Source organism: Coregonus lavaretus, assembly GCF_964263955.1.
Source record: "Coregonus lavaretus genome assembly, chromosome: 2".
Classification (NCBI taxonomy): Eukaryota; Metazoa; Chordata; class Actinopteri; order Salmoniformes; family Salmonidae; genus Coregonus; species Coregonus lavaretus.
In genome coordinates, this window is record NC_139989.1 from 12,240,217 (window position 1) to 12,264,013 (window position 23,797).

The window sequence follows — 23,797 nt, forward strand, 5'->3', positions numbered from 1 at the left end:
AAACACTGCAAGTGACACAGTGAAAATTGTGTAGGCTACCTGTATGTATTTTTTATGGGGCGCACTCATAAAAACAGTCATAAAACTGTTGTTTTATTAACATTTGTAATGTCATGGTCTATCCTTGTATTTAGCTAATTTTAGGTAAAACCTTTTAAATTAGGCCTATTTGTTTTTTTTATTAATGCTCTCGTAAGTAATCGGATACTAACATCCGTTCGGATATTCAAATAAACATGCCCATCTCTAACTTTGAGTCAAAGTAGCGATATAATATCATCCAGAATAATGTTGTGATATGTAACTGTATACATTTTTCCGCCATCACTAGCGTGAATCCTCCACCGCAGCAGCAGCCCCAACCCCCTCACCTAAAATCACATGATCATAAGGCATGCAAATGACATACAGTACCATCCATGGCCATGTCATCATGCTTCTAACTCATGTCATGGATCACGATACATCATGGTACATTAGCCATCCGCCAAAAGCTCAGCTCATCCATGCGTTGCTCCATCCCTCTCTCCATGGCTGTGGCTGGGCAGCAGGTTGATGAATAGGACCCCCAGGCAGCTGTCCAGGGAGAAGCGCTGCCGGAAGGATCCTACATCATCCAAAATCAACAGACTGGGGCTGCTATGGAGTGGAGGGGGTTTGAGAAGGCCCTGTGGACACAGAGCAGGAGGAGGACGTGTGTGTTTTAATAATAAGTGCAAGTGTGTACGTGCATACTCTTATCATACCATGTGTATGCATGAACGTATACAAACATACACTGTATGCCTTGAGGTGGGCTCTAGGCTTAGTGTGTACGTGCGTGAATCACCCACAGCTCCCTAGCCTTCCCCCAGAGCAGAGCTGCTGTGCGTTGACACCCAGGTGAGGTGAGCGGTGCAGGCAGCACGATGCCCTGGCAGGCCCACCAACAGGACATACTGTTCAGAAGTGGGCCACGTCACCATAGATGTGTCCCAAATGGCACCCTATTCCCTATATAGTGTGCTACTTTTGAGCAGGGCTCTGGTTAAAGGTAGTGCACTATATAGGGAATAGAGTGCCACTTTGGAAGCAACCCATAACTCAGCCTCAGGACTACTGTACTGGCACTACAGAGGACTACCACTGACTCTCAACGCAATGGCTAGCAATCCACCTATTTTTACCCATCCTCTCTCTGGGCCCCACTCTATGGATTCATCTCAAATGGCACCCTATTCCCCTATGTAGTGTACTACTTTGGACCAGGGTAGTGCTTTGTATGGGGAATAGGCTGCCATTTGTGACTCTGTATTTGTCATATTCTCAGTTGGAGGAAATCAGTGAAATTGAGCAACCCTATTCTTGTCATAACAGGAAGCATTAGATCAGAGGAGGCACTCAAAGCTTTTAATGTGGCTCAGTTCGACACAAAATGAATGAAAGTTGTTAAATATTTTCCCCTTTTGGTTAATCCTGTAAATGTCAGTCCCTTTACCCCTCTCCGACCTTCTGTATTCCCTCCGCTTATAAACCCTGCTGTTTTTGGAACGTCCTTTGAGCTGCCGAATCATTAACAGTGCTGTTAAAATGGATTCGGAGCAAATGTTCCACAACCTAAATTAAATGTCCTTCCATTTCGTACCCTCAGAGCAGGATAGAGGGGAAACAAGCAGGGAGAATTTGATTTGTGCTAACAAACACCTCAGTGACTCCTGGAGATTTTATTAGAGGGAGAAGTAGCAGAGGGTCACAGTCAGTCTCTCCAGCTAGCGCCAGATTGATGGATGAAGGAAGAGAGAGGAAAGGAGATATGGAGGGAGTTTAGAGGTGTTGATAGGCCATTGGCCATCAGTACCAGTTACTGTCAATTTAAAGGTGTGAATGATTTAGGCCTTAGAGAGCTTGGCCTCATAATGCATTATACAGTTTGCTTAAAGTGAAGTGTTGCCTAGATGTCTTAGTGATTTACTGCAATGGAATTACTGTTTATGAAGGATAGGATGTGAATGATTATGCATCATGTAGCTGCATGGGAAACAAGCATCTCCCCATACTTCCCCTTTAATATCAAAGACATCAGACTGACTTGTCAAAACTGCTTTCTTGCCAATACCTACACTCCCTACTGTGTCTCCTACTGAAGCCATCTGGTATCAGAGGCTGCGTCCCAAATGACACCCTTTTCCCTATGGGCTCTGGTCAAAAGTAGTGCCCTATATAGGGAATAGGGTTACCCTGCCCTACCTGAGAGACCAGTGGTGGGTGACAGCAGAGGGCTGACAACCTAGGTGGGAGAGGCGGGTGTCGGGGACCCGATCGAGTGTCTGTGTCGCCGCAGAGTGATCCACACACGGGCTGAGTGATCAACAAGGTCCAGATGGTAAAGAAGAGAAGGAGAGGGTGACACAAATCGCACAGAGAGATACCGCTCAGATCAGGTGCTCCATGATTAACTGCAGAGTTTCCCCTAGCTCGACTTCCCCTACTTGTGATGGCGGGCCACCTGACTAGGTTGTCTAAAAGACTGACTTGATGTGTCATTATACTTGTTCACATTAAACTAATAGCAGTTTCACACTGGGTAAGTCATAACATTTTTATTATAATGGAATTAGACTGAGTGTGTGTGTGTGTGTTTCTCTCCAGTTAACCCCGTGGCCCTGGGGAAGCCATACAAAGAGGACTGCTCAGAGGCATCCAGCCAGGAGGAAGGTGTGTGTGAGTACCCCCCATCCCTAACCTGCTTCACCCCACAACCCTGTTCATCCTACTCATTCCAACATGGTTAACCCCCTAACATCATTGGGCTCCATCGCACCCTAACCCAGGTCACCCTGAAGCCCACTCCCCTCATCCCAACCCTGTTTAGTCCCCAGTTCAGAGGCGGAATCTAGAAGAAGTATATTCTGGGAGACTGAGAAGTTTTGACAGTTAACCTTAGTAAAACCTTAACTGGTGGGAAGAGAAGTGAGAGTTGTTGATTTGATGAAGGGTTGTTACAGATACATTTAGCCTAGACTATTCCTCGCAGGGGTTTGCCTAAACTCCAATGAAAAAGCCTATGTTAAGTCACGTAGCTCGCCAGCTAACCATGTGTGAACCAGAAATATAGGGCACTTATACTCTGTCACATTTCTGTTTTAGGTGTCTTTTAATTTAGTTTCCACTGAGCAGGGGGAGGGGAAGGGAGGAATGCACAGGATTCTTTCTCTGGCTCGGCAGGGCAGGAGAGGAAGTCCTGTACTCCAGGACTAACAAGTAGCGCTATGTCGCTAACTTCTGTTTATTTTGGGCGGGCGCTCGGAAAGCCTGGGCTCTCTTTCTCACTCTCTCTCTGACTATCTCTCTCTCTCTTTCTCTCTCCCTCTCTTACTCTCTGTCTTTGTCTCTTCCCTCCCTTGCATTTCGAGGCTATATTTTGCACGTCGTCCGTGCTCTCGGCTCACAGGCTAATCACAGGCCACAGTGCTGTGATATTCAGATGTGCAGCATATACTCTCACTGAAGGCTTAGCTAAACCAATTAATGTCTTATTAGTATAATAACTTATGTCATAATGCATTACAACGTTCCTCACTGAGGACAGCACAGAAAAGCCTGTTGCTACTGACTGATAAGGATGGAAATGAGTTTTGATGTGAACTGAAATGTTGATTTAAAGCGTATTGTTCCTGTCAACTAAAAAAGATGAATGAATAAATAATGTCTCTACCCTTCAGATTTGGAGCCGTACGTTCAGGGGCACCGGAAGACACATGGCAGCAAGAGCTCCAGCCTTAAGTAAGCCCCCTATTGACTTAATATAACAGACGTCACGCTGCTTGCTTAACGAGTACCGCTTTCCTCACTCGGCTCATACCGAGGCTCGAACCCAAGACCTCCGCCTTGCAAACACACGTGACTGCCCTCCTGAAGCGTCTTACCAGTCGCGCTACCGACAAGCTTTCGGCAGTGCAAGTGGGGACACTTCAGGCTGAGGAGTGAGTTTCACACATCCCCATGTGCTACATTAACACCGTAGTAGGTAGAAGTTGCTCCTAACCACTGGTCAAGTGGTCATATGTCTATCTCCCCACCTAATGAATATGGTTTGGAATGAGGGTAGAGTAACCTAATCCTAGATCTGTGGTTAGGAGTGACTCCTCCTTCAAGTGAGTACTCCCTACCACCACAGTGCAGATCTACACAAGTGCCCATAGTTTTGTTTCTGATGAAAGACATGAAAATGATTCTCATTCCGCCTCTCCTTTTCCCAGCATTCCCAATGCCAAAAGTTCCCAGGGTGAGAGCGGCCGGCGGGGACCCCACGGCTCTGAGCACAACGGCCTGCCAGACTGGAGGAGGAAGAGCTGCACACTCAAACCCAACCAGGACGCCTCTGGGGGGCTGGGCCCAGAGCAGGTGAGACAGAAAACAAGGCTACATCCCAAATGGCACCCTATTCCCTTTATAGTGCACTACTTTTGACCAGGGCCACAGTGCACTATATAAGGAATAGGGTGCCATTTGTGACGCATCCCAACTCACACAAAAAAACAATGAATTTACAGTTAACGCTAAGCAATTGAGGCATTGTTATTCAGATAGTTTTGTATCATTGTGTACAATGTATGAACATACAGTACATTCTGATTGGTTGTTTTTGTTGTTGACTTTGAAAATGGCCCCTCAGGAACATTGACAGACAACCCTGGGTTACACAGACTAAGGAGTTCATTTAGACCAGGCAGACATGTTACATTTTAAGATGGCTGACACATTGCTCCACTACTTCTCCACTTTAGCCTGTGGTGTCAGTGACCAAATTAGGGCTGATGCTCCGTATAAACAACATAAGCGTGTGTGAGAGCATCTTTGCGTGTGTAAATGTGTATCACATTCAACTCTTCAGCCACCACAACCATGTGACAGGGGCCAGTGGACTATTCTCTTGGCTTAGTGACATCAATCAAGAGTATGTTTGCAATCAACTGAACCAGCACATTCTTCCCACAGCGCTTCTCAAAGGAACCTATACAATGGGGGCTTGTCCATTCAGGAATCATTACACACAGGGCCCCAATGAGTAAAAAAAACCTTCCCCTTCACAGAGTTATTGACATAAACTAGTATAGATCGGATTACGTTGCTCACTGCGCAAGCATGGATGTTTTTCATTGAATGGCGCACATGTTACATTCTCTCTATAGGGAGAATGCCTGGCCGCATACTGATTTATGCTCCCAAAAAGTTTTGTTTTGTCAAAACGTTTTTACTACCTATGTGGGATGAAGTTTCCCTCTATCCAGAACCGTAGGCCACAATCTCACAGTGGCATCAAGAATCACATTGATTATTTCTAACATCTTATGTCAATATACCTCTGTGTGTGTGTGTGTGTGTGTGTTTGTGTTTAACTATACTTGTGGGGACCAGAAGTCCCACAAGAATAGTAAACAAACACAAATTTGACCAACTGGGGACATTTTGTTAGTCCCCAGAAGGTCAAATGCTATTTCTAGGGGATTTCGGGTTAAGGTTAGAAGTAGGGTTAGGAGCTAGGGTTAGGGTATAGTATTTTGTGTGTCCTCACAAGGTTAGTTATACAAGAGTGTGTGTGTGCTCCAAGGTCACAGCCCTCAGCAGCAGTAATAACATGTCTAGCTCAGCAGCAATAGGATTGCTATCAGCGTTAGCCAGGATGAAGCGATGTGCCCTTTGACCCCCCCCCCCCCCCCCCCCACTATAGCTCTGGGTCAGAGTCCAGCACCGCCTCATTCATGTGGCCCTCATCATGTGACAGGGGTTGTGTAACAGGCAGCAGCACTATGGCATTCCTGCTCTGGCACCCTGCTCTGGCACATGGTATAGTCCCCTTGGAGCTATAGGTTTTAAAGACACAGACTTTAGATTTCCTTTCTCCTGTGGTTGTATGAGGAATATTACATGATAAATCAACCCTCCTCCTGGAGAGCTAATTGAATGTGCAGGCTTTTTCTCCATCCCAAATCTTAACACACCTGTTAGCTTGTATCATTGAATGTTCCGTTGTCTGAATATATATTTTTCCTCTGTCTGCAGCATCAGGACAGTGAGAAGAGAAGCAGCCACCCTGCCACCAAGAGCAAGCCACGAGCACTGGAACCAGACAGGTGATCACTATTCCCTATACAGTATCTCACAGAAGTGAGTACACCTCTCACATTTTTGTAAATCTTTGAGTATACCTTTTCATGTGACAACACTGAAGAAATGACACTTTGCTACAATGTAAAGTAGTGAGTGTACAGCTTGTATAACAGTGTACATTTGCTGTCCCCTCAAAATAACTCAACACACAGCCATTAATGTCTAAACCGCTGGCAACAAAAGTGAGTACACCCCTCAGTGAAAATGTCTAAATTGGGCCCAAAGTGTCAATATATTGTGTGGCCACCATCATTTTCCAGCACTGCCTTAACCCTCTTGGGCATGGAGTTCACCAGAGCTTCACAGGTTGCCACTGGAGTCCTCTTCCACTCCTCCATGACGACATCACGAAGCTGGTGGATGTTAGAGACCTTGCACTCCTCCACCTTCCGTTTGAGGATGCCCCACAGATGCTCAATAGGGTTTAGGTCTGGAGACATGCTTGGCCAGTCCATCACCTTTACCCTCAGCTTCTTTAGCAAGGCAGTGGTCGTCTTGGAGGTGTGTTTGGGGTCGTTATCATGTTGGAGTACTGCCCTGCGGCCCAGTCTCCGAAGGGAGGGGATCATGCTCTGCTTCAGTAAGTCACAGTACATGTTGGCATTCATGGTTCCCTCAATGAACTGTAGCTCCCCATTGCCGGCAGCACTCATGCAGCCCCAGACCATGACACTCCCACCACCATGCTTGACTGTAGGCAAGACACACTTATCTTTGCACTCCTCACCTGGTTGCCGCCACACACGCTTGACACCATCTGAACCAAATAAGTTTCTTGGTCTCATCAGACCACAGGACATGGTTCCAGTAATCCATGTCCTTAGTCTGCTTGTCTTCAGCAAACTGTTTGCGGGCTTTCTTGTGCATCATCTTTAGAAGAGGCTTCCTTCTAGAACGACAGCCATGCAGACCAATTTGATGCAATGTGCGGCGTATGGTCTGAGCACTGACAGGCTGACCCCCCACCCCTTCAACCTCTGCAGCAATGCTGGCAGCACTCATACGTCTATTTCCCAAAGACAACCTCTGGATATGACGCTGAGCACGTGCACTCAACTTCTTTGGTCGACCATGGCGAGTCCTGTTCTGAGTGGAACCTGTCCTGTTAAACCGCTGTATGGTCTTGGCCACCGTGCTGCAGCTCAGTTTCAGGGTCTTGGCAATCTTCTTATAGCCCAGGCCATCTTTATGTAGAGCAACAATTCTTTTTTTCAGATCCTCAGAGAGTTCTTTGCCATAAGGTGCCATGTTGAACTTCCAGTGACCAGTATGAGGAAGTGTGAGAGCGATGACACCACATTTAACACACCTGCTCCCCATTCACACCTGAGACCTTGTAACACTAACGAGTCACATGACACCGGGGAGGGAAAATGGCTAATTGGGCCCAATTTGGACATTTTCACTTAGGGGTGTACTCACTTTTGTTGCCAGCGGTTTAGACATTAATGGCTGTGTTGAGTTATTTTGAGGGGACAGCAAATGTACACTGTTATACAAGCTGTACACTCACTACTTTACATTGTAGCAAAGTGTCATTTCTTCAGTGTTGTCACATGAAAAGATATACTCAAATATTTAAAAAAATGTGAGGGGTGTACTCACTTTTGTGAGATACTGTATAGTGCATTATTTTTGCCCAGGTCCCATAGGCCTCTGGTCAAAAGTAGTGCTCAATATAGGGAAATGGGTGCCATTTGGGATGTATCCTATATCAATATTCAACCCTGACTTACGGTTGAATCTGCTCATCTGCTCATAATCTATCATGGCAAGAAGACAGTCAGTCACCCACCCAGTGAATACAGTCATTATCACTCGCCTTCTAAAATGGTCCTAACATTGACTGACAGTTAAGAGACTTCCCTATTCAGACATACTGGCTCAACACTGAACCGGCTTGACCGTACAGTTTCTACGTTGTGATAGGTGCCGAGCACGCATCGCGCACTCAGACAAACGTGGCCATGACAGGAATGACGGGCTCGGGAAGCAAACGCTAAAACATTGTGACTGAGTTCAGGAACCCCCACCCGCACCATAGGGCCTGACAGAGAGGGCATAGCATTATGCTAGCATGCTAACAGCAGAGCTAGAGATGGTTTAGCATGTAAGCTGTTTTCCATTTTTTTTTTAAGGTCACAATTCCGGTCTGCATAAGAGGTGGTTGCCAAGGCACCCAATCCCCCATCCCCCCTGCCTAGCTACCAGGCAGACGACTGCTACAGGCACTTTGAGAACTAGCAGAGACCTCAAATATAGTTGTTTTTCTCCCTATTTACTTATTAGAAACATTTCTATTTGGGCTAGAGGGTTTAGCATTTCGCTAGCTAGCTTGCTAAAAACAGAGCTGTCTCCTCCTGCTACCAACTAATCTGACAAGCCACAGGCCTACATTTCTCTTATCCTCCCTCCTTTATCCTTTATGACTAACCCCTCGCCTGTCTATCTCTCTCCTCCAGGGAAAAGGGGAAGAAAGGAGAGGGAAGAGCTGCCTACTTGACGAATGGGAGCATGGTGCCTCCGGCTTCTCAGCGAACGCGACAACCGACAGGGAAAGGTGGGAATCTATGGAGATTAATTTTCCCTGGCAGTCTTCTTCCTATCCCAGTCGACTCTGAAACGCTATCAAATGCTCTGTGGAGAAAAAAGATTGTGTTTTTGTTGTCTGGATGAAATGGAGGCTTACTGCTTGTAGTAACTTAATTTTATCAACAGAGAGCAGTGTTGTACAAGTTTATAGGGCATAGCTTTTTAGTCTTTTGAGTTACTTATTTGAATGCCTTAGCACACTCATATGCCTTCAAATGTTTTATTTGATCTAAATCAAAGCTTTGCAATCATATTTAATTAAATCTAGTGTCATTCATGTTCAGGTTGTGTGTGTCCAGACGGCCGTCTAGACGGAGGCTTCAGTCAGGACGTGTACGGAGACACCTCATCTGAGAGCTACAGCTCCCCCTCCAGCCCCCAGCACGACGGACCAGAGAGCCTGGACAGTGAGGACGAGAAGGACAAAGGTGACACGCACACCCACTCACACACACACCATTATTAGAGTTTGTGCTTGTTTAGGTTTTTGGACAGGAGCACTAAGACTTGTTCCCCTCGCTCTCTGTCTCCCTCTCGCTCTCTCTCACACAGATACAGATAGTCACTCAGACGACTCCAGCAGCCAGGGCAGAGCGGACGCTCTCTTCCCCTGCCAGGAGGTTGCAGGGGGGGGCTTGCCCACCATCCACCCCCTGGCCTCTGCCAAGCCTGCTGGGGAGCACCTCTGCCCTGAGACCATCCCCAACTTTCCCCCCATCACCTTTATGCACCCCCTGCCCTACATGTTGCCCAATGGAGCACTGCCCGCCGATGCCTCTCTGCCAGTCCTGCCCCCTCCTCAGGTGGCAGCGGCCCTGGTAGACAACAAGGTTGTAGGAGGACTGATCATGCAGGTGCCCCTGGTCCTCCGAGAGCCCATGCCCACCCCAGTGCCAGTTCCTGTGCCAGGGGACACAGAGAAGAGGGATGCCCTTGCTGCAGTGCCCATGGTGCTTCCAGGGTTTGGCTCCCCCGCCCTGGGCTTACACCCCCCTGGCAGCCCTGCCCTGCAGCCCCTGGTCCAGCGCTTCAAGACGGCCCCTCCTAAGGCCTCTGCCACCTCTGAGGGTGTCACCGCCCACCAGCCCCCGGTTGGAGCCATCAGCGTCATCGCTCCCGGCCCGCCCTATGCCTCACCCCTGCAGCCGGCCTACCCCGACCCTGCCGCCACCCCCCTACCCCCCTCTGTACCCCTAGGGGAACCTAGCATCCCTCACGCCAAGCACCCGGGCATGGCTCTTCCCTCAGGCCTGCCCTCTCCATACACCATGCCCCCCATCCCCACCTCCGTCATGGCCACGCTGGGGGCAGGGGTAGCCGGAGTAGGGGTAGTGCCCACAGCTGGACAGGTTCAGGCGGTGGTGCCCCCGTCTGTGCCCACCCACAACCCCGGTCCTGCGCCCAGCCCCAGCCCTGCCCCTACCCACAGCACGGCACAGAGCGACTCCACCTCCTACATCAACAGCACCAACTGTGCCAGTAACCTCGTCGCCCAGCATCAAGCGCAACCACAACAACAGCAGCAACAACAACAGCAGCAGCAGCAGCAGGCGACCCCCCAGCAACAGCCCATGTGCTGCGGGGCGTGCGGTTGCCGGGGAGGCTGCGGCACCAGCAACAACAGCCACACGGCGCCTTCATTCTTCTTCCCCCACCAGATGCCGCCGCGGCAGGTGTTCGGTGTGCCGCCCATCTTCCAGCTGACGTCCCTGTGCAACAGCAGCTACCTCAGCCAGCCGCCCCTCCAGAGCAACGGCCAGGCCCAGCTGCCCTTCTTCCCATCCGCCCCGGCCCCCTACGCCGGCCAGACCCTGCTGCACACACACCCCCACTCCCACTCTGACCACCTATTGGGCACACAGCAAGGCTACAGCCTCCAGCAGATGGCACCTTACAGCCGCTTCTACCCACACATCTACCCCTCCAGTGTGGGCATGGTGCCCGGGGCAGGAGGCGGAGGTGCCCTGGGGGTAGCAGTCAGCGTCAACAAGAAGAACGCCAACGTCTCGTGCTACAACTGTGGGGTCAGTGGCCACTACGCACAGGACTGCAAACAGCCCTCCATTGACTCGACACAGCAAGGTAATAGCGCCACCGCCAGGGGCAGGGTGGAGCGGGGAGGGGCGGCCGCTGGCCTCTTCGGACGGCCCCCTCCGCCCCCCCTGCAGCACTTCCCCCCCAAGTAGAGGTCAGCCCTCAGGACTGACCCCCCTCACCCCGCTCTTGATCTCTCTCTTACACACCAGTGCCCTACACCCACCCACACAGAGGGCACCCTTAATCAAGCTTGGTAAGTCACACCTTTGCAGTAACCCTCCCCACCCCCTACCCCCCAAAACCAGACTATTAGCCACCCCCATTTCCATTTGCAGGACTTATTTAGAGCCAGGAGCTGCTGTAAAGGGCTCTTTCATCTCAGGAGACCTGTGGACATTTCTCTCAAACTCTCTGTTAGCAGGGCAAAGACAAACCACAGCAGAACAGTTAAAAATGAAAAACACAGACCAAATGACATGACACACATGTCAAGCAGAGGAAACGATTAGGTGCAGGTTGGGAATTTGTAGACATCTCAGTGGAACCTTGTCTTTTTGCTTACTTTCTCTGTTTATTTTTATCGTTTCCCATTTCTTATTTGTTCGACTGACGCCCCCTCCCCTCCCCTCCCCTCCCCTCCCCTCCCCTCCCCTCCCCTCCCCTCCCCTCTGTTTTTCAGGTGGCTTTCGGCTGAAGTACGCCGCCTCCCACTCTTCCGAAGCACTAGACAACGCCGACTGAAGAAGTCTTCTCATTCCGCCATCTTGTTTCTTGTCATGAGCGGTCAGAGACCCCTCCATTTCAAGAGAGCATCACTCAACGTTTCCCTGGCATTAACCAGGTTTCCATCCAACTTTTTTATGCGGGTAAATACATGTCGGATAAAAAAATTCATGACAGGCCTGATGGAAATAAAAATGTGTCGGTAAACTTTCCAGATCTCGACAAAACAAAATATGCTAGACAAGGTGGGATCTTTTTGTGTAGGTAAAATGAGATGGAAATGCCTTTATGCGCAAATATTGATATAATAACCATCATATTGAAGTAAACTTGGAGTAATGCGATGATATGGTGTGTGGTCCTCCCACTACGACTCGGGGAAACCATGCAGTTTATTAGGCTACAGATTAAATAATTTATGTTGAACTTCACAGGGAGGTGAAAATGCGCAGTGATCTTGATGCTCCTTTCCATTAAATGTCAGATTCTGGTGACATGATGATCGATGCTTGACTGCCGTTTAACAAATGCAAATATTCTCGCTCTTATCCATAATAATCTCATCATGTAGACTAGCCTACCGCACTGTATCTGGGAGCTGTTGGCTAGAGCACATGCCAAGACCGGAGTCGGCACATTTGCAATTTAACGCAACAGTTTGTGACAAAACTATCCGTAGAGATGAAAATGCGATGGAAACACATTGAACTTTAGATTTTTATTTGGTACATGAAAATGTAAGTGAAAAAGTACATTTTGTGTGCACTACGTTATCATGCACTGATTTTTATCCACAACAAGTCAGTTTGGTGGAAACACTTCTGGTGGGAAAATGCGCATATTTTGTTTATGCCGATTTTAGAATATTCACATGAAAATATGTCGTCAATTGGATGGAAACCTAGCTATTCACGTTTTTGGTTTTACATTTTTAAAGAGCGTGTGCGAGGAGGGTCCTGAGTACTTGTGCCTGAGACATCCCCATCACAGCTGAGGGTGAAGCTGTCTCGTTTCCATAGAGACGCATACCCCCCACCAATCCCCCAGTGGCTTTTGGTATTTTGCACTGAAGACTGGCACAAGACAGCAGCTCATGTTTACTAACTTATTTCTTATATTATTAGATTTTTTTTTTTTTTTTTTTTAAGACATCATGTGTATGGGAGCTTCGCAAAATTATTTTGTTCTCAGAATACATGGGGATCCTGCGTGATCTCGATGAAAGAGTTCCATATACTTTGTTTTTTATAACGGTATATTTATACCTACTTATTATTGTTCTTCGACTAGGATTTGTATTGTTTAACTGTACAGCTACGAAAGATGAATGCAAACCAACAAAAAAGTAAATGTTAAAAAAAGAAACTGATTATTTTTCTCTTTTTCGCTGCAGTGTTTTTGAATGTACAACATTTACTTATTAATGTTAAGGAATCTGGCAGTTTCGGGGGGGGATTCTTAAAGCATTTGCCACTTGATATAATGTGAAACACATAGTAAGATGTTCTTAATCATCATGTCTGTCATATAGAAGTTAAATGCTGCTGTGTTTTTATTTTTGGTAACGTGCACTATAGCTACCAGGAATTCTGAAGTCTCTCAAGTGCACTGAAACAGTCCTAAAATCAAACCTAGACACAGATGTTATTGCAGCAGTGACGCTCTATACTGTGCTACACTGCTGCCCCTCCATCCAGTATTCTCTTGGAAATGTTGCACTGCACTGCAAAGTCGGGCTACAAGGTGGTGCCATGTGGAGCATCAGTGGTTAGGAGGGATAATACTATAAGTGATAACATGTTCTCCTCTGAAAATAACTATTTTCTTTAGCCATTTCTACAGGACTGTGGTGGCAAAGGCAGGTGTCATGTAGCCTTCCTAGACACTATGTTTCTTCTTCCTTCAATGCAGCAGTGAGATCTAACTGTATGGCATATGTTTGTACATTGTTAAATGTACTCAAATCTATGCACATACACGCTATAAATTGATGTTTTCATGTGAGTATGAAAATGAAAAGTGTGAACACTAATGGAGGTGTCTGACTGGAGCTTTTTGAATATCAGGATTGGTAGCCTTCCAGGGATTGACATTAAGGGTTGCCATATTGCCTGGAGCAAGTGAACTGAGCAGTTGAGCAAGTTGACCCTGCTCTGAGGTTGCCATATTGGGCAGTTTATTAGATTTTTGAAAACAACTAAACTGCAAAGAATTCCAGTAGCCTAAATCTGATCTTTCCATTTCCTTCCCATTGTTTAATAAGTGAAAGACAGACAATTTATTTCTGTCAGGCAAGTTGAGCCTTCTCTGAGAATGTTTTTAACTGATGTACAAAATGGAAGAATTATTCCAAAATACAAATAATTAAATCAATCTTTCTGATTCCTATGTGTAGGTGAAATGCAGGCAATATATGGCACTTACTTACTGCCTGTAAATAGATCATTTACATTTTCGGGCAAGTGATCATAGTCTTCGGACAACCAAAAAATTATCCTGACTTGACGATGGGCAAGTGCCTTTCAGGCTTCAATGTCAATCCCTGGCCTTCTCAGACATCATATCCCTTGAGATAATTGTCAATCATTTAGAGCTCTTTCGTGTCTGTTTAAGCTTTGGGGTCTACACATTATAAATGGCATATAGGCATATTACACTTACAGTACACACTTGTTTGTTGATATGAGAAGTTATGTCCATTTTCATGAGTAGCCACACTTTGTCTCCACCAACCGGTGAAGTATTCTACATTTCTTCTGCTTGATTTGATGGAAGCAGAGATTTCTTGCAATTACTTCAAATATTGAGGCAAACTTGGAACAGTGCGGACATGAACACAGGGAAAGAAAATGTGTGGACTGCTTTACAAAATCGGCTGGATGATTGAAGAACCATGTGAGCATGGAGGACAATTGTACATATTAACCTGCCAGTTGTACATGTTGAACATATATGGTTAAAAATGCTGTACTGTAGAGGGTACACTCACTGTTACCTTAAGGTGTATGTTTACTGTATTCTTTGATATCTAAATGTTATTGTACTGGAAAGGTCAAATATATTTCTAGAACGAATTTTGATTTTATGCAAATTGTTGATCTGTTTTCCTGGAATTAACAGCAATAAATACAAAATGCCCCAACATTCTTGTTTATTTCAGTCTGTTGTAATTAGGTCCTACACTGCTTGTATGTAGTTTGTTTGTACCTTAGTTAAATAAAGGTAAAAAATAAAATAAATAAATAAACTTCTTCACAGTACAGTTTTATCCACTTGGCTTGCCGTAGTAGTCAGCTGATGAGAATGCGGAAGAGCACTGACAGCCCACCGGGTGTTTACACTAGTTACCACAGTCATAAAGTCAGAATTAGCTATATTGTAAAATTCGTGAAAATAAAAATGTGCTTTTTGGTCTTAATTTAAGGGTAGCAGTGTGGTTAAGGTTATCGTTAGGGTTACGTTTAAAATCAGATTTTATAAATGTTAGAAATAGGCGGGGTTTATGACTGTGGTTGTGGTAACTAGTGACTACCCCCACAGGGCGTGTCTGTCTTGTATATTACATATTTCCGGTGGTTAGCTGAAACTCGTCTGTAGTAAACCACCTACTGAAGTCACCTGGCTGAAGAGAGCACTACCTGACATTGATAAAGAACCATTAATTGGTGAGTTGCTGTAATAAAATATTTTCTCAATCTACCGGTGAAGGCACTGACTAACTTATTTTTTTTCAATGTTAACCCTGTTGCCATTTGCCATCCTGATAAACGGATTTTCAGGTTGGTTGCGATTACTTTTTTAATTGGTGAATTACTTTATTTAGCATAATAAGACCTATTGTTGTTTACTTGGCTATATAGACAACACCATCAATGTAAGATCAAAGGGGACTGGACATTGATAACTCTAATCAACGTAGGTGGGTAACTAGATCGTTGAAAAATCTTGCCTGGCTACTGGTAACCCAAACTCCTTGCTCCAGCCAAACGCTACGCCACGCCCACGGACTTTAGTTTCTTCTCCGCAATGATGTATGATGTATGTTGACTCAACCCGCAGTCCCCGCGCTTATATCCACCCCGCGGATAAATTAATATTGTGTGGATGAAGGGCGGGTGGCGGCCATGTTGAATAAAGACAAAACATTAAAAACCATAAATGTATAATTTTTGTGCAATTTAGATCTATAGGCTACATTTAGCCTAAACCAAAGAAAAACCTATCTGGCATTAGTGCGTAAGGGCAAATGTATGTTTTGATTCGAAAATGAGGTTGAAAACTCCGAATGGAGGGTGTGCCTCCAGAGGCACGCAGAGGCCACATTGAGCTCTGTCTGTGCAGGATCGCTGTGCGCCTCTCAATGTTGTAACAACATGGAGGGCTCTGTATAGCACTGCATTGATATGATTGGTTGACGGTAAGTGGGAGCGGGGACTGTAGGTCTAGAACCCCTCACATAGCCTTAATATTAACTTGCAGTAAAATGGTACAGCAAATGTTAGCTACATTTTGACTTGGGAATAAGAGTGGAGAAATGTGATTTCTTTCAGCATCTTGAGATAATGCGAATGCGCAGTTAAATACAGTCTGTATAGACCTACAGTCAGTGCCATTTTACTGCAAGAAATGCTTAATTCTGCAGGAGTTAATATTAAGGCTATGTGAGAGGTTCTAGACCTACAGTCAGTCCAGAGTTCAGTTTCCATTTAAGCCGTCTGAACAGTAGGCTACAGTTCCCTTGACGTGCCATAGTCCTATTTGAAGTCCCCATCTTGTGACTGTCGAATTTGTATAGCGCCTCACAATATTACATATAACATAGCCGGCACTGCTATCAACCTCTTTCAACCACATAAAATATCCAGCCAAGCCAAACTGAAATCTTCTCACAGCGTTCTATTTCGTTACAATTGGTCAAACTGATGTAATTTGGACATTTTGCCCCAGAAAATCGTTACAAGTTTTTTGGGGATATTTCATTTTCTCCCGATCCATAAATGTATTTTCTCTGTGAAAGAAGCAGATGACAGAACTTTACCGATGTCAACTGATTGAAGCATTCATCGATTAATGACACTCCGGTGAGCAAGGGTTTCGTTTTCTAGGGCAACATATAGGCTATTCATCTAATGACCGAAGATAAGATGCATGTATCTAATAAATAGTCAAGTGGACTAACAAATAGCCTACCAAAATGTTGGAAAGTATAAGCAGAAACATATCTAAATCAGGCAACAACAAAAAAAACTGCACCCTCTGGCAAAAAAATCGTTCTGCCGGCTTTGACTGTAGCCGACAGCGCATTTTCTATAAGCCAGTTTGGGTCGGTTGTGGGCCTCAAATGTTCACTTTCACATACACTGTCTGTACAAAACATTAGGAAGACCTGCCTTTTCCGTAACACTGACCAGGTGAAAGCTATGATCTCTTATTGATGTCACCAGTTAAATCCACTTTAAATCAGTGTAGATGAGGGGGAAGAGGCAGGTTAAAGAAGGATTTGTAATCCTTGAGACATGGATTGTGTATGTGTTTTAAATGCCTTTGAACGGGGTATGGTAGTAGGTGCCAGGCACACCGGTTTGAGTGTGTCAAGAACTGCAACGGTGCTGGGTTTTTCATGTTTAACAGTTTCCCGTGTGTATCAAGAATGGTCCACCACCCAAAGGACATCCAGCCAACTTGACACTGTGGGAAGCATTGGAGTCAACATTTACATTTAAGTCATTTAGCAGACGCTCTTATCCAGAGCGACTTATAGTTAGTGAGTGCATACATTACTTTTTTATACTGGCCCCCCGTGAGAATCGAACCCACAACCCTGGCGTTGCAAAAGCCATGCTCTACCAACTGAGCTACATCCCTGCAGGCCATTCCCTCCCCTACCCTGGACGACGCTGGGCCAATTGTGCGCCGCCCCATGGGTCTCCCGGTCGTGGCCGGCTACGACAGAGCCTGGATTCGAACCAGGATCACTGCGCCACTCGGGATACATGGGCCAGCATCCCTGTGGAACGCTTGAGACCTTGTAGTCCATGCCCAACGAATTGAGGCTGTTCTGAGGGGGAAAAGGGGGTGCAAGTCAATATTAGGAAAGTGTTCTTAATGTTTTGTACACTCTGTGTGTAGTCGGGCGGTTGTGGATGGGTTATTAGCAATTGCGGGCGGGTGCGGGTGAACAAACAGCTGAACCGTGCACCACTATGATGTACATACTCGTTCGCAAGTATGTAGCGAACGATAGAGCAGAGGAAGAATTCAGTTTGAGTGGTCAGGCAATGATTTAATCAGGCTGTAATACACAATTAATTGTTAGAGTAAGTTTAAATGTAATTTTATTAAACATTCTGGCTTGTAAGGAACATTTACACAATTGTGCAGGCATTAGTTTCAAGCTGTATATACCAATTAATTGTGTATTACACAGCCTGATTAATCAGACTACTAGCTAGACTACATTAATTATATGTTCTTTAGCCTACTTTTTCTTTCGCATCAGCCCAAGATGGCACTCGCGATAATTGCATTCCATTGTATAGGCTACTGTATATGACTGCTCTGTTACAATGAAGTTTTAGACGCAGTGCCCACTGACACTAACTTCTTAACTTTTCTTCCAAAGTTCTGCCTGCCGTCTCTCCCACCTGTTACAATGGCATCAGTGTCTGTGGCCAACACCAACTTCTCTCTGGAGCTGTTCAAGAAGATCACAGAGAGCAACAAAACAGGCAATATCTTCTACTCCCCTCTCAGCATCTCTTCTGCCCTGGCCATGGTGTCCCTGGGAGCCAGAGGTAACACTGCTACCCAGATGTCAGAGGTGAGTGAGTGTGACCCATTTTCGGGGATCCCGTCCATCCAAAAACGCATACATTCAAACATAATAATCTTACTCTCACCCATGTGACTTCTTATCCAACTATACTTATGTTGATTATCCTGTTTAGTGTGCACATATAGTATACAGACAGCACCATGGTACTGGAATGAATACAAATATATTTGATTAAATAGTTTGTTATAGGCGGGTCACTATCGACAAAGATTGGATAATGTAGCCTTTACTTTTTGTCATTATCCTGTCTGTAATGTAAACTTGCATCAAGACTAGATTAGATTAGATTTTTTATTTAGTCACATGCACAGGAACATTTATTTAACAGTGCACCTAAATTGACTATAGCTTCTCCCTTACACTGGAAAGGTTTTTCACAGGGATTTTCTGAGATGAATAGGAAAGGGTGTGGCTGACAAATGGGTAAACTATCCATGATGATTCACAGAAGGCTTCCTTTTAGTCAGCAGATGAGGCTTTATTTGAGTACACACTGGCTGTTACTGTGGCAACATGGAGAGCAATAAAGTAATCCCTCTTATCAGTCTCTCTGTTCCGCGTGTCTGTGTACAGCTAGTAGTCATGGAGGTGCCAGATAAACGCTTACGTTTTCATGGGATCAGGGGGCGAGGCACTGACAGTTAAAAAAATATATTAATTTGTACAACCTCCATTTAGCTGTCAGCCAGCAGATGTATTATAATAACCATGGAATGTATTTTCCAATGTGACTAAAGCCTTTCTTTACATGTAGGTAGTGATGAAATAGCAGCAGTGTAGAGTTGAGGTCATAAAAAGGGTGAGTCTAGAGTACACAAGGGTGGGACAAGAATGGATACCTTCCTATTGAGCAATCTTCACAGAACAAATATTGTAGGGGTGGTCTCAATTTCTTTACCTGTCAAGGACTCAACGGCCATAATTTACTGCCCTACATTACTTTTTGAAGGATTATTTCTGGAACCTACAAAGTTCGCCAGCCACACGCACACACAGTGTCGTATTCCACCCACTCCCCACATCTATGCTGTTCAAAAACGATAACCAATTATCATACTGACCTCCACTAGGTCCTCTGCTTTGTCAAAGCAGACAAATCTAAAAAGGCTGACCCAGGACTACTCCAGCAAGTACAAAAGCCCCAGCTTCCGCTGGCTCTGATAAAGGTGCTAATATAAGTATATAGTAAGGAATGGGTAACCCAGGGGGTTCAAAGAGAGCTTGCTTCCACTTAACATTGGGCTGTTGGTGAGGTAGCCAACTGGTGGGAACAAGGTACTACTATCAGTGTGGGTGCAGGGCTCTTCAACCCTGTTCCTGGAGCGCTACCCTCTGGTAGGTTTTCGCTCCATTCCAAGATGTATCTAACTTTATTAATCTTATCTTTAGTTGAAGCGAAAACCTACAGGACGTAGCTCTCCCGGAAAAGGGTTGGATAGTCTTGGTGTGGGGTCTGTGTTTTCTGTCTTCTATGTGGTTTGTTTACAGTACGTATGTGAGGGGATATAAGTCCCATACAAATTAATACACAAATCATCTTATAGCCTATGTGCAAAATGTCGTAGGTACATTTGGGACTTGAGGGAACACAAGCATATTCTTTCTTTTATAAGGTTTCTTCTCCGTTTCAACTTGCCATTATCTATATTTTTCATAACCCTTGATAAGCTGCCATCTGAAAACGGAAATATAAAACATGAAAGTCTTGTCACACTCACACATACCAAGGATTCCTTATCCACTTTGAGAGCAACATGAACGTAATCTGTGCTGGGCATGTTCAACCACCAAATGTCAAAACGACAGAAGTTATGATGTTTGGATGCATTTTAATGTTTACACTTTTTTTTCCTGAAAACATTTCTTTATATGGTGATATGGTGGATGAATACAGTAAACAATGGAGGGTTTGTCTGCTAGCCGAAACACGACTATTGAGAAAACATAAGAGTCGTGTTTCGGCTAGGGGTTTGCATGTCATGGATGCTACAGGAAGATGCTACCACAATGTCACTTTTGTAAATATTATTTTTATATTCCTGTCTGCAGTCCCTGCACCTCCACAAAGCTACGGATAACGTCCATGTCGGCTTCAGCAAACTCATGAGTGAACTGAACAAGAAGGGAGCCCCGTACGCACTGAGCCTGGCCAATCGCCTATACGGAGAGCAGTCTTACCAGTTTGTTGAGGTAAAGCCCTATTGTTTACACAGTGAGTGGAGTAAGTGGGTGTCTAAGATTAGATATTTGTGCTCAATCTGAATTGACCCTAATGAATCACAGTGTGTTAGGTTAGAGGTCATTATGCATTTCATTACTCGTTGGAACATATGACGAAGAGAGTTGTCAGCAAAAAGATAGAATGGATAGAATATCCAGGAAAATGCAATCATTAGACTGTACATACAATTATACTGTACATCATTGTAGACTAGACACTATTTTAGGTACTTAGGGATTGATAAAGCTAGGATATTGACTGTGTTTATCTTTGTGTCTCTGGTAAATGTGACAGACTTTCCTCGGCGACACCAAGAAGCACTACAATGCCGAGCTGGAGGCTGTGGACTTCAAGTCCAATGCGGAGACTGCCAGACAGAACATTAACGCCTGGGTGGAGAACCAGACCGCAGGTGATTAGATGCCGCAAGCTGTCTCCATGTGCACAATAATATTAACTCTATTTATAAACAGCCTATGTATTGATTATATTATTCACTGACATTTTGAATGCTAAATATTCTCAAATTCGGTGTAAAAATCAAAGGGACTGGATTGAGAATTAATTAATTACATACATTTTGTTCATATGGATTTTAAATCCATTAGGTGTCCATGATGTATCTGTTTGATTTGTTATGTAACTACACCTTGTTACAATGTTACCATCACTTCTGTAAGTTATATGGTCTCTGTATTTTGTAGAGAAAATCAAGAACCTATTGGCGGAAGGGATTGTCGACCACCTGACCAGACTAGTGTTGGTGAATGCCATCTACTTCAAGGGCAACTGGGAGAAGAAGTTCAAAGAGACCAGCACCAGCGATGCCCTGTTCAAACTGAACAAGGTAGTGTTTCCCCAACCAGCTTGATATACAGAACGAAGTCCCGACACAATCTGAGGAGTGCCTTTTCATTTATTTTTCTGATGTGTCTGTTTGCGCAATGAATGTGGTGATCACTCATTATCTGTCTTTAGAGTAGTACTTCTAAAGAAAAGAGCTGGCTTCCACTGAACTGTTACTGTAGTCGGTTCCAGTCATCCCTTCTGAGTCTATTGTGAGAGTAACGTTCTAGCTTGCTTCACTTTCATGAGTAACCTTTGCTAAAATGGTGAAAATACTTTGTAGTCACAAATTACACACAAGAAGGCAACTGTTAACAAAATAGTGTGTGACTCCCTACCTTTCCGTTCATTGAGTGCAGAATGAGAGTAAGCCAGTGAAAATGATGCATCAGAAGGCCAAGTTCCCCCTGACCTTCATCCCAGAGGCCAACTGCCAGATTCTGGAGCTGCCCTACGTAGGGAACGAACTGAGCATGCTCATCATGCTACCTAATGAGATGGAGGATGACACCACTGGTCTGAAGAAGGTAGGACTCACATTTACATTCAACAAGATGGTTTTGTGGCCAACACAATACACATGTAACTGCACAGCATTCAATTGAAATATCTGCATTTGCATAATGATGTGGAGAATTAAGTTAACTTGAATTACAAAGCTAGTTATACGGTTAGCTCACACCAAAAAAAGTCATTGTCATACTTTAGACGTGTCAATGTCTTGACTTTGTCTCCTCCCCCCCACAACGCAGCTGGAGAAGGAGCTGACATACAATAACCTTGTGGAGTGGACCAGGCCTGACATGATGGACACAGTGGAGGTTCAGGTGGGCCTGCCCAAGTTCAAGCTGGAGGAGAGCCTGGACCTGAAGGACTTGCTGGTCAGCATGGGCATGACGGACGCCTTCGACGACTCCAAAAGTGACTTCTCGGGCATGTCGCCCAGCAACGACCTGGTGCTGTCCGAGGTGATTCACAAGGCCTTTGTGGAGGTCAACGAGGAGGGAACAGAGGCAGCGGGCGCCACAGCCGCCATCATGATGATGCGCTGTGCCATGAGGACACCAAAATTTGTTGCCGACCACCCCTTCCTCTTCTTCATCCGACACAACCCCACCCAGAGCATTCTGTTCTACGGTCGCTACTGCTCCCCTATATAGGAAATGGGACATTCCACGTGGAGGGAGGAAGGGGTATTAATAGTATATACTGCAGCAGCTACATCAATATCCCATCTGTGTGCTTGATTATATGCTTTGATGTCAACGCCTTACCAAAGAATTGAAGAGTTGAGTGTATTGGACCTCTGTAGCTCAGTTGGTAGAGCATGGTGTTTGCAACACCAGGGTTGTGGGTTCGATTCCCACGGGGCGCCAGTATGAAAATGTATGCACTCACTAACTGTAAGTCGCTCTGGATAAGAGCGTCTGCTAAATGACTAAAATGTAAACGTTTGTGGTAAAATTAGGTTTGAGGAATTTGATGAATGTCTTACTGGCCTGATGTTATAAAGTATCCAACACATTTTGCCTTATGATCGATGTTTCTCTACTTTCCACCTTCTTCAACACACTGAAGTGCAATTATCTTCAAACGTATTTTTACTTCATGTTCTGATAATGTACTCTCACCTAGTCTTCTGATGCAATACTGCCGTTTTTTCCAATTAAGCAACTATATGATCGTTTACAAGAAATAAAGATGATATATGAACTTAAGTGTGTGTGTGTGTCATTTCCTGTGTGTTCACATGGGTGTCTTAACCAATGATGTATATAAACCCTGGATTGACGATACTATGTATTGTCCAATGAGAGGCTTTGACGCCACTGGTCGGCCATATTGGCACTCCCTAGAAGAAGCAGTCCTCTATAGGAATGAATGGGATTCTAAAGTATTTCAATTAAATGTTCAGAGGACAAAATTACATGTATTTAAGTATTATTTTCTTGTAGTGGGGACAGTAACAGTACTTCATCTCTGTACCCCAACCATATGGTCCTCTGTAGCTCAATTGGTAGAGCATGGCGCTTGTAACGCCAGGGTAGTGGGTTCGATCCCCGGGACCACCCATATGTAAAAATGTATGCACACATGACTAAGTCGCTTTGGATAAAAGCGTCTGCCACAGTGGGGGAAAAAAGTATTTAGTCAGCCACCAATTGTGCAAGTTCTCCCACTTAAAAAGATGAGAGAGGCCTGTAATTTTCATCATAGGTACACGTCAACTATGACAGACAAATTGACAAAAAAAATCCAGGAAATCACATTGTAGGATTTTTAATGAATTTATTTGCAAATTATGGTGGAAAATAAGTATTTGGTCACCTACAAACAAGCAAGATTTCTGGCTCTCACAGACCTATAACTTCTTTAAGAGGCTCCTCTGTCCT

The 23,797-nt window shown here is 45.0% G+C and overlaps 2 protein-coding genes across 7 annotated transcripts in view; both read left to right on the plus strand.

The window, feature by feature from the left end:
• The window catches only part of LOC311101070 (zinc finger CCHC domain-containing protein 2-like), an 80,441-nt gene extending 65,797 nt beyond the window's left edge, over positions 1-14,644 (plus strand). For 2 of the 5 annotated variants that reach the window (XM_084142118.1, XM_084142119.1), the window contains exons 7-14: positions 2,629-2,700; positions 3,702-3,762; positions 4,239-4,383; positions 6,043-6,113; positions 8,613-8,710; positions 9,027-9,170; positions 9,295-10,824; positions 11,459-14,644. In XM_084142118.1, the coding sequence (XP_083998244.1) occupies positions 2,629-2,700; positions 3,702-3,762; positions 4,239-4,383; positions 6,043-6,113; positions 8,613-8,710; positions 9,027-9,170; positions 9,295-10,824; positions 11,459-11,520 (2,183 nt within the window). In that variant the 3' untranslated portion in view covers positions 11,521-14,644. Of the gene's footprint in view, positions 1-2,628; positions 2,701-3,701; positions 3,763-4,238; positions 4,384-6,042; positions 6,114-8,612; positions 8,711-9,026; positions 9,171-9,294; positions 11,404-11,458 lie in introns of those variants that run through there. The other 3 variants (XM_084142115.1, XM_084142116.1, XM_084142117.1) reach the window with 2 other exon arrangements.
• A 163-nt stretch (positions 14,645-14,807) lies between these two features.
• LOC311104484 (leukocyte elastase inhibitor-like) lies at positions 14,808-23,122 on the plus strand. Of its 2 annotated transcripts, XM_084146334.1 has the most exons (8): positions 14,808-15,167; positions 18,125-18,322; positions 19,408-19,503; positions 20,387-20,527; positions 20,853-20,970; positions 21,263-21,405; positions 21,764-21,931; positions 22,157-23,122. In XM_084146334.1, the coding sequence occupies exons 2-8, from the start codon at positions 18,155-18,157 to the stop codon at positions 22,562-22,564; spliced, it is 1,242 nt and encodes a 413-aa protein (XP_084002460.1). In that variant the 5' UTR covers positions 14,808-15,167; positions 18,125-18,154; the 3' UTR covers positions 22,565-23,122. The 2 variants fall into 2 exon arrangements, with proteins under 2 accessions (XP_084002460.1, XP_084002461.1); XM_084146335.1 differs by lacking the exon at positions 19,408-19,503 and having other exon boundaries at positions 15,041-15,167.
• Positions 23,123-23,797: the final 675 nt, after the last annotated feature.